The 11582-nt window shown below is 41.5% G+C and overlaps 1 protein-coding gene across 1 annotated transcript; it reads left to right on the top strand.

Moving 5' to 3' along the window:
- Positions 1-6055: 6055 nt before the first annotated feature.
- LOC133888167 (L10-interacting MYB domain-containing protein-like) lies at positions 6056-7557 on the top strand. The gene is made up of 2 exons (XM_062328320.1): positions 6056-6819; positions 6901-7557. The coding sequence occupies exons 1-2, from the start codon at positions 6502-6504 to the stop codon at positions 7429-7431; spliced, it is 849 nt and encodes a 282-aa protein (XP_062184304.1). The 5' UTR covers positions 6056-6501; the 3' UTR covers positions 7432-7557.
- Positions 7558-11582: the final 4025 nt, after the last annotated feature.

Raw genomic sequence — 11582 nt, 5'->3', positions numbered from 1 at the left:
ACGAAGATCAGCGAATCTAAGTGGTACAGACGTGTCCTCTGCTATTGAAGCAGAAAATGATGAGGACTATGAGGATGAGGATGAGGATGATGATTACATTCCACCAATACCTCAATGTTGCAGCAACAATATAGAAGAAGGTTCAAGGAATATTACAAGAGAATGTTCATGCACTACATCGAGATGGCATACAACCAACAATGAAATAAGACATGCTCGTACCGTGATCGCTCAAGATGACACCAACAACGACAATTTCATGCCACAACGACCTCTCCCTTCGAGGCCTCCATCTCCGAAGGACACTAATGACCATGAAGATGATGGTGGATTTGCTATTACCCATCCTTACAACTTCCCATCACCACCTTAGAGACGACAACCATCTTACCCTGGCAGCATTGACTGGCACAACGAGCATTCTCTGCTATTTTGCATCGGCATTTTCCACCACCATCTCGAGATGATCGAGGTATTCTCCATATTCTCTGAGTCAGTACACATTATGTGGCAATAATAACTTATTTGTGCATGCTGTGATGCAGGTATTTTCCTCATTGAGACTACCACACAAGTTTGCCACAATGGCCATCCTCGTGTGGAGGAGGAGGCAGCCGTCCAAGCATTAGCACACAAGCCAAAGCATGCCAGAGGCAAGGTTCATGATAGGGGTCAAGGTACGGGCTAGGGTAGGGGTCAAGTGTAGTCTATTTACTTGTATGCTTAGGCAATGTATTTTGTTCTGACTCTTGCATGACTATTTATTTTGTGTACCTTTCCATTACATTAGTTCAATTTGATAGGTATAAGTTAGTGTCTTATATTACTGTACTATGTTATGAACTATTTGTGACCTTCATGTCTAATGCATGTGATGGTTAGTGTATTATATTAATGTACTATCCAAGCATACTTCTTTACAACATGTGAAAAGCATCACTTAGCTGCTTCCGAATGTATCTGTGTGCCGTCCTGTCAGGCAATAAATCATTGGCTTGCAACTTTTCACATCAAAACCATTCACACATGAATATAACGTTACATAACAAGGTACAATTTATTCAATTATGAACAACATGGTACAATGAAATATTACATTAGGCTAAGACAGTACATCGGGATACATTGCTTCTAGTCATACAGAACTAACAACACACGTAGCATACGGCGCATGAATGCCTTTCGTGAAATACATTGGCGGTAAGAAACTCAATGGTCTGCACTTGTTGAACCACCCTTCCCGCGAGATGACTTTTCTTTCTCCGCCTCCCACCCCGCAAAGTCCTCGCCCATTTTCTTCAACCTCTCCTTCATCTCCTTCGCTTGTCGCTTCATCTCAAGGTCTTCCATATCCCATTTCTTCAACAGGTTCACCCATTCCTTGTCCTCGGCTTTGATGTCAAAGTCGATCCACATTATGAAGTCACAAAGTCTAATGGATGACTGCACACACGATTTAGTTACTATCCGAATCAAAAGTTGATGAATCATGCGAAATATAACATAAATTAAATACCCCATGACACACGAACGGAGGATCAAAGTTTGAACACCGGAAGAATCTCCTCCCATAGGTTTTGAGCTCATGGGATACCTTCATTTCGCATGCAGTACATCACTTGCACAACGGCGATGGTATAGCAAACGTATGCATACCAGAGCTCGCCATCTCTTTACTTCATCTTGTGTTTGGGGAAGGGATCACATGCGCAGTTCAGTGTTGCCTTTTATAGTCGTTCATAGCATCACTTGCAAACACACACTGCTGCAACCACACCTTGCTGCTAAAACATTACCTTTGTCATAAGTCAGACTTTAGACATGAAGTGACCAAATGACTCAGCTTTAAGCATGAAATGACAACACCTTCCTGCCAACACATCATCTCTGTCGTGACTCACACTTTAGACACGAAGTGACCACACGACAAAGCTTTAAGCATGACAGGACAACACCTCTATCATGAATCAGGCTTTAGACACAAAATGACCACACGACAGAGCTTTCAACATGAAATGACAACACCCCTATCTTAACTTAGACTTTAGACACGAAGTGACCACACAACAGAACCTTAATCATAAATTAAATGACAACACCTCTATCCTGACTTAGCCGTTAGACAAGAAGTGACCACATGACATAGATTCAAGAATGACATGACAACACCTTTGTCGTGAATCAGGCTTTAAACACAAAGTGACCACACGACTCAGCTTTAACCATAAAATGACAAAACCTCTGTATGGGCTCAGGCTTTAAATATGAAGTGATCACACGACAGAGCTTTAATCATAAATTAAATGACAACACCTCTATCTTAACTCATTCTTCCATGCAGAGGCAACAATAAATCCTTGCTGAACTTTTGCAGAATGAAATGACCACACTAAGCAACAACTTTCACAGGGAATCTACGTCAAGTATCAATGCCACAACTTTTTCAGCTTTCACAGGAAATCTCATGCTCCAGCCCCCACCTATGTTATGCACTCAGTCCATGCACTAGCCCCAAACCACCATAAATAACCCCACCCTCAATCATGGATATATCACTCATTCCTCGGCTCTCTCAACTGCAATATCTTCCTTAGCTCCACCAAACCCACCGAAGAAACAGTGAGAGATTTTCATCCCCTAGAGGGTCGAACCACCGATGTGTTTCTGTGGCGACCTGTGTAGGCTTCAAGAATCCCAGGACATCTCGTACACCCACGACCTACGCTTGTTCATATATGCCAACTACCAGTACGACAAGTCTCGACATAAACCATATGAGTACCCACCATTATAGCGAAATAGATCACTTATGTGGCACGTTCCATACGATTTTATGCACTATCTTACTAATCTCTCCTCTTGTTTCATTTGTCCAGTCTACTCCACCTATCTGTGACTTCATGGAATGGCTGCACATGGAGCAAAATGAGCACTAGAAGTGGTGGGTCGACATGAGCATGCGGTGGAGCAGGGAAGCGTATGAACACCGGGAGTACGAACAACAGCAGGAGGAACTACGGCTCAAGCGTCAAGAGGAGGAGCGCATGAGGAAGGTAGCACAAGAGGGTGCCGCGGTTGAAGCTCGTGAAGAAGAGAGGGAAAGGAAGCAGGTGTAACACCCCAGACACCGCGAAAGCCTGGAATGTTACTACAAACTACTCTACTTGACTTGCCAAAATTATAAAATTTCGGCAGCACCTCCTCTAAAACAAGATAAAGCGGAAGCAACAACATAGATATAGGGTGCTTAAATAAAACCACACACTAACACATAAGTATCCTAGCAAAACCAATGCATTAAGGCATTAAATTTTTGACCTCCAACAAAGCAAACTAAAACAAGTTTACCAACTCTAAGCAACACTAAGAGCTAAACAACTCCAACACTTGCATTATTATTACAACACCACTACTGCGTTAATATGTGTGATTATAACATGTAGAAGTGCTGCTACTCCCATCCCGTCCAAGCAAGCAAGCATCAAGCACCTGGAAAGGTTATTAAGAGGAGTGAGATATAAAATCTCAGCAAGCAAACTGCTTTAACAAGCTATTTAAACTACAAGTTCATTAGACATCGATTTAAAAGAGAGTAACAATAGCATAAAAACAAACCAACTTAGACATCCAAGATTATCATAAACCTCATCTAAAAAGATTAAGCCACATCCTCATATCTTCTGCAGAGGCATTCGCTTCTCAACATCCACTTCAAGAATAGGAAATAATTCAATTAAATACTGTAAAATGCAAATGCATGTCCACTGCCTTTACACCCAACAAGGTGTAAAGTTGCACCGTACCCCTCCTCGGGTAACGTACGACGCGTACCGGTACAAGTCGCGGCCAGCAAACGGCGACATATTACTTCATATGAGGTGCAATGCAAATGAATGCATATGAACTATAAATACCACATCACCTCATAGCCTTCATCAACCACATACACCACAATAATAACAATCTTCATGGATATAAGAGCATAAGGCAACATAACCACATATAAACAAGTAATCGTGCCTCACCTCATCAAAACACCAATTAATCAGTTCATATTAAATGGATCATAGTTCTGAATATATAATTTAGGTGGAGGTAGAATGAATAGCAAGTTAAAGCTAGAAGCAAAGCAACCTCTACGTTTACTTGCTTTTTTTCGATACAACCGACAACCTTCAAACACGAGCAGGAGCACCACCACCTGATTATGAACCACACATCAGCAAAACATTCATACAATCATGCACATACAATAGGAAACATGATCCTAACACCCCAAGCCGTCGCTCAAAAGAGAACCACAAAAACAGTATATACATCCTTCTACTGATAAAGCAGTAGGGCTTCACATTTTCATATCCTTTTTCTGCAACTGATATCATAGCAAAAAAACATACTTCTGGAAACTACACAACACTGGCTAAATCTTTCGTGGAGAAATCATATTTTTATCAGGTCAATATGAGCCTCTAATCTGCTGTTGAAAACAGCATTGAAAACTGTCCGGAAAAGTCTGACAGAAACCTTCACATTTTTCCTGTAAATAATACACAAATCCAAAAATTCTAAAAAGTTCATAAAAGCTATAAAACTCCATTGTCTACCACTTTCTAGTTATAGCTTTTTGTATTTGAAGCAGCTAAGGTGGCTAAAACACGCTCTGAACATGACTGAACTTTCTGACGATGAAACAACAGCAGCAACGTTTAAGAGGCCATAACTGGAGTTCTACTCATCCTATGATAACGTTCTCTACGCCGTTCGAAAGATTATGAAAAACTCTACAACCTTTCTTCAGATCAAATCCTAAAAATATTCCAATATGATGGCAAAAAAACTGGTTTGATCTACTACTGTCCAGATTCTTGACAGAGAAAATCAGTCAAGTTGAAACAATGATATATCTCAAACTACAGATGCTATGAGGTTAATCTTGGTGCCAAAAGAAAGCTATTGAAGTCTCCTACAACTTTGTCCATGGTGGGAAAATTTATTTCAGAAACTAAGATGCCCAAAAACGATTTTGAACAGGGACTGCACAAAACTGACGGTTTTCAGAACGAGGAGGAAACAGATTTCGACGAAACCTCAACCTAAGCCCCCTCTAAACTCGAGATCTAAACCACAAAAAATAACCCAAAAGGAGGGGATTAGGGTGGAGAATCCTCACCTAGGGCAACCACGAGCAACTTGACAAGAGCTCAGGATTTTCCTCTTTCTTCTCCTCCTTCTACTTCCCTTCTCCTTTTCTCCTCCTCCCTTGTTGCTGCACAGACCAGCAGCTCCACAATCCACAAGATGCAGATGAGAGGGGATGGGGAGGAGCTCAGCACAAGAAAAATAGGAGAGGAATTCCTACCTGGGTGAGAGGGGCACCGGCCCCGTTCTTCCTCCTCCTGATCTCCTCCCCCTTCTTTCTTCTTTTCCCCTCTCTTTCTCCTTCTACGTGCAGTATAGAAAAAGGTAGGGTGGCTGCTGCTGTGGGGAGGGAGAGAGCATGACTCTAGGGTTAAGGGCCTGTTTGTTTTAGCTTTGGATTCTGAAAAGTTGCTTTTAAAAGCTGAAGCTAAAACAAACAATTAGATTGTACAATCCGCTTTTTAAAATCTGGTTCTCTTTTCTGTCACAATCTACAATCTGTGTCTAACCAGCTTTTTACGGATTGTGATTTTAGAAAAAATAAAAATACCCACACAAGCAGCATGAAATTACCCACCATTGCCATTATGTTCCCGAAACGTTTTCTTTCCACCTTCTATTCCAATCTCACGTCAGCTCCCCTCCCTCTCCCGATCTCACATCATCAGCCGGATCCCTCCTACCGGCCACCGCCCATCTGCCGGAGCCGGCGCCTGTCCTCCAGCCAGCGCTTGCGAGCCAGATTCCTCCAGCCGGCGCCCGTCCTCCAGCCGGCCACTGCCCGTCCTCCAGCCGGCCACCGCGAGCAGACCGCCCGTCCTCCTGCCGGCCACCGCCCTTCAGCCAGATTCCTCCTGCCGGCGCCCGCCCTCCTGCAGCGACGCCCGTCTGCCGGATCCAGCCGGCGCCCGTCCTCGTGCAGCGAATCTAATCTGCCGGATTCCCCCTTCTAGCCGACGCCGGCCCTCCTGCAGCGACGCCCGCCCGTCAGCAGCACGCCGATCCAGGCGCCCTGTCCGTCCAGGCCGCCTCCAGCCAGCGCCTGTGCTGTCCAGGCCGCCTCCAAACATCCCGATCTCACAGGTATTGGATCTTCAGCCTGCTCAATTATGCCTGCTCAAACATTCATCCAAGTTCAGTGCTCCTTGGGTATGGTTTGTGGTCACCACGTTCTGCAATCTATAGTCAGATATGTGTTCTTTAGATCATATCACTGTGTGAAACTGTTGCGCCATAATCTATGTTTTATGTTGTCCAGAAAACTCATTGTTTTCATTTTTAATTGAACTATTTTGGCTATTGAATTTTCATAGAGCTTTATGTGATGTTCAATTATAGCTTACCTACTATTATGATAAATAGATGGAAGACTTTGTGCCGGATAAAGCCAATTGGGACGCTTTTCATAATAGGGTGTTTTGTGAAATTTGTGTGGAGGAAATAGATGCTGGGAATAGGCCACTCGGAAGTATAACTTCCAAGGGCTATAAGAATCTTTATGAGAAATTCTTCTCTAGGACAGGAAGAAAACACACTAAACTGCAGCTGAAAAACCGATGGGATGCACTGAAGGGTTTGTACAACTTTTGGTTAACCATTAATAAAGCTACTGGACTTGGATGGGACAGTGCTAAAGGAACGGTTGTGGCAAGCGACAGTTGGTGGAAAGAAAATACAAAGGTAATCACTTTTTACCTCACATGTTACTTTTCATTTTATTATAGCTAAGGTTAACATAACATTACCTTTTTTGATTTCCAGGGACATGCAGAATGGAAGAAACTTCGGAACGGTCCCCCTGAAAATCTTTCAGAACTAGAAAGGATGTTTGATAACAGTCATGTCGATGGTTCTTCCTCTTATGTTCCCGGTGAAGGAGTGGGAGCAAATGTCATTAATGAGGAACAATTGGGTGATGTAGGCGTGGAGGAAATCAACATCAATAGGAAGGGTGCCAATATGTTGAAGCGAAGTGCTTCTGTTAACAATGATAGCCCAAAGAAGTATAGAAAGAACCCTATGGTTAAGATAATGAAAGGCATAATGGAAAATATGCAATCATCTAGTGCTGTAACCAACAAGGTGTTGCAAGGTGAAATGAGGTCCGAGTCAATTAAGGAAGTGATGCGTTTGACAGTCGAGTCTGGAGCAATTGAAGGAAGTGACGAACATTTTATGGCTACCAAGCTTTTTGTCAAAGCCGAAAACCGTGATATGTTTCTCACTTTAACCACCAAAGAAGGAAGGCTCAATTGGCTGAAAAGATGGTGTGACGAGAAGAAAAAGGAGTAGTTGTTTAATTTGGAAGTAGTACTACTATCGTTATGTAATATTGCTAGGATGGTTTTGTTATTTTGCATGGAACAATGGTGCTATTATCGTTTTGTTATTTTGCATGATCCAATGTTGGTAGTATGGTTTTTTTATTTTGCATGGAACAATAGTGCTATTACCATTTTGTAACCTATCTTTATATTTATTTGTAGATGAGTTCCAGTGGTAATTCTGATGATGTGACAAGTGATGATGATGATGCAATATTTGAGATTGCTCGTAGTCAACAAGAGTGCCTTGCACAATATGGAGCGTTAGCATGCATTTTTGGTACGTACTATGGTGATACTTTCTTGAACAAATCTAAAAGGAGGGAATCTGGTGTTTCAGGTCATGTTTAGGTTATGGAAAATTTGAATGATCCAAGAGAATGCTTTGAGAGATGAAGACTTTGACATGTGTGATCAAGATGAAAACTATATTCCAAATGTCGGCCAACAATCTTCTTCTCAAGGAGGTGGAAGCAATGCATTAGGAGATGAAGATGGAGACATGAATGCATTTCGTGATAATATTGCTAATGCTTTGTTTTCTATGAGAGGGTAGATTGATGATCCGTGTTGTAATAATTGCTATTTTATATGGTTTTTATTACTTTTGTTTTTATTTACAAGCTCAAAGGGACTCCGCCAATGATATGATCTCAACGTGCATGCATGACCACTTTAATATACAATCAACGAAAATATACTATGCTCAAAATATACAATGAAAAAAAATCTTAAATAGACATAACTGTACACTTACAAAAACTAAGGGTATTATAGACATTACGCAACCAAAACAAACATTAAATCCATCCCAGAATCCAGATGCCAAACAACCCTTAGCTTCTGGACCCTCAGCTTTTTACAATCCAGCTTTTTAAAATCCACAATCTAAAATCTGCTTTCCAGAATCCAAAGCTAAAACAAACAGGCCCTAAGAAGAAAAGGATGGTCTCTGCTTTTTTTCTCTTTGAATCTCAAGTGTCCAATTCGCAGCTTCATGTTGCGAAGTCCGAAGATAACATGTGAGTAGTCAAACGGAAATGTTTCGATGAGCCCTACGCATCCGTGGTCTCCGATCGTCCATCCGAGTGACAGGTCAAAAGGTCAACCTTTTGCATCTTCTTTAAAATGTTCGATCAACACTTATTTATATGATTTTTGGGGCATTACAGCAGGAGAGGGCCCGTCGCGCTAAGACGGAGGGTCTCGATACTCTGAGGAAGGGCAAATATCCTAGATGCACTCAGTAGAGAGCATCTATTATAACCCGGTCTATTTCATTCCCTAAGGCACGCTATTAAATTAGTCTTTAGGCGTAACGTACATGCCAACGTTTGTTGTCATCATCTCTTTATTGTTAGGGTCCATTCGCGTAGCTTCGAAAAACCCTAGGTCTCATGTAATGTTTATCAGCGTATGTAATATTTGTGCCAGGTTATATGATAATTGTGCTTCAAAACTACTATTATTCACTAAAAAATTACTCACACAAATTTACATTAAGAGAATAAAGAAATGACGACAAAATTACATCGAAACAAATTTACAGCAGCAGCACGCCGCTGCCGACACAAGAACAGATATTGGCTATTCCTGTTGTATGACCTAATGAGCAAGACACGGACAGCAGCAACACGTATGAGCGGTGAGAAGACCGCTGGCCTATATTTGGTACCTGAGGTACTGAATACGATACTGTGCACCGTATAGGCCAGAGAGCACCTCAGGTGCTAAATACAGGGTATTTTCGGTACCTGAGGTGTTGAATACGATGCACAGTGCCATATTCGGCATCTAAGGTTGGGCCCACCAGTTTTCGGTTCCTCAGTACCGAAATCGAGTTTTCGATGAACTAGATGCCGAATACAGATGCTAAATTTACAAATACGCCGACATATTATCTATTTTGGTAAATACGGTGACATATGTTATCTATTTTTGAATTTTTGGCACCCTCTGGCCTATGGTCATTGGATCGGCACTGCACCTCGCTAATGTGTCTCCAACTGCCATTGGTTAGTCGGCCTCGCCGCTAGCACTGTTCAACACCTACGGCTCCAATGGCACCACCGTCACCAACCAGTGGCGAAGGCAGGATTCCGCTAAGCCTAGGGCTAAAATCTAGGCTGCTGAAACAGTCTGAACTAAACGGCTATTTATAACGAGTCATACATTATGATATAACAAAAACAAAAGCACAATTGCAAAATTAATATGATACTTCAACTCTGTGCTTAACGGAGTAATGAAATCAATAAAATCACGGGAAAACATACAGCGATACAAAAGTAAATACCTAATAACTAGAATTTGGTTCATCGGAAAATGGTAATACGTTCAGCTAAACAAGGACTCCTTAGACAGTTCATCAGAATTGGTAATACCTTCGTTCAGCTAAATAAGGACTCCTTATACGATTTGAAGACGCTTACTTTCTTTACCATGTCCGTGCACCGTGCATGTCAGGTTGTATGCGTTGTACAGTGGAGAGGCCCAAAACTTGTTTTTCATTATTAAAAAAATGTCCGTGCATGCCTCCGGTTTCTCTGGTAACAAAAATTGGAATGCCGACCCAAAGAGCTTAATTTATAGAGACTACTTAGCTAAAGGCAGGAGGCATGTACATGAAAATGCGATCAGATCAAGCTAAGATAAACAAGAAGAACAAAGTTATTTTGCAAGAGCTTTCTGAGGAGACATTATGAACAAGATAAATACGTTGGTCAGATTCTCTTCTGGTTTACTGGCTGCTGGTTCCGCACGGCCACGGGTCGGGGAGCTTCGGGCGCGCCGCCACCAGTCTGGGGGCGCCGAAGGCCGGTACTCATAGGAGGAAATTCTATAAGATCTGATCTCATAGAAAAACTTTCTCTTGTATATATCATGTGTTTCTCTCATTCCTCTTAGTTACACGTGACAATCATTGGATCAGAAAAGAACAGCATAGATCAGAGTTTTGTAAGAATTTTTCAGGGAAAGATCTCATAAAATTTCCTTCCGGTACTCGTAGTCTCACGCGTCATGTACAGCGAACACGGCCCACAGGCACGAAGTCTGAAGGGTGACCGGTAAATTGTTTTGTCCGCCAAAATTTCCCTCTTTTATTTCAAATTAAGAGGCTTATATGGTTCTAAAGACACAGTATTTTTAATATTTTTAGATGGCCTTTTTTTTTATCAAATATCTTTAGATGGCCTTAGTAGCAGTGCTGTGGTACAGCTCTCTGGTTTCGCTGCCTGCCCATGCCGTTCATTTTTCTCCGATTTGCCTAACTCACGTGTAGTCCCGTGTTCGAAAGTGGAAACATAAACTCTTCGGCTCAAGACAACAACCTGTCCTTCACTTTCGCTCAGAAAGATGTGACAGGACAATAAGTATTTCTAAGCAAGATATAGTTTCTGCATTTAAGTTTTATTTTATTATACAATAAAATTATTTTCGGAAAAATTATACATTTTTACAAAAAACAATATTAATGTTTAATTTTGCACTGATCTTTTACTTCTCCGGTTTGATAACAATATCGGTTCGTTTCAAGCACCTGAATCGTACCGTACATTCATCGGATGTTCATCACTACTTGCGTAGGCTTTAGATTAGCAAGGTAAAGGGTTTTAAGTCTGTCTTATAAATATTTTTCAGGAATTGAACCCAATATTTAACCATTAACTATAGTACATAGTAATAATGCAAGATCCGCTACATTAATCTTGTTATGGTTTAACGGCTTAGCCCACGAGGAAAGATAAACTGCATCTTTTACATCAGTAAAGATAAAACAACCGAATAGATGTGTCGTTTATGACCCATTTGTGTTTGCAATTGCCCTCTCTGAACAATAGAATCGATGGAAGGCACACAAAAGTCATGTTTTGTTGCTGGGGGTTACCTAGACAGCGTGCACAATATAAAAAGTAAAACATCAAAAAATTTATTTTTTTGTGAGGGAGCTAAAACATCATTTTAAGATCTGTAGACATGGTTGTCAATTATATATGAGCCATCCTAGGTACCCATGACGCGAATGTGGATTATTAGCCAAAAGCAATAATCGCCCTGCTCCAACGAAGCCTGATATTTTGGCTGACGCTGCTCATTGTATATTTCCATCGAAGGCGT

Source organism: Phragmites australis, chromosome 1 (assembly GCF_958298935.1).
Source record: "Phragmites australis chromosome 1, lpPhrAust1.1, whole genome shotgun sequence".
In the NCBI taxonomy this organism is placed as follows: domain Eukaryota; kingdom Viridiplantae; phylum Streptophyta; class Magnoliopsida; order Poales; family Poaceae; genus Phragmites; species Phragmites australis.
This window is presented reverse-complemented; position numbering and strand designations above follow the sequence as displayed.

Coding starts and splice junctions, on each gene's coding strand:
- LOC133888167 (XM_062328320.1), top strand. CDS start 6,502: ATGGAAGACTTTGTGCCGGATAAAGCCAATTGGGACGCTTTTCATAAT. Junction 6,820..6,900: donor GGTGGAAAGAAAATACAAAG/GTAATCACTTTT, acceptor TTTGATTTCCAG/GGACATGCAGAATGGAAGAA.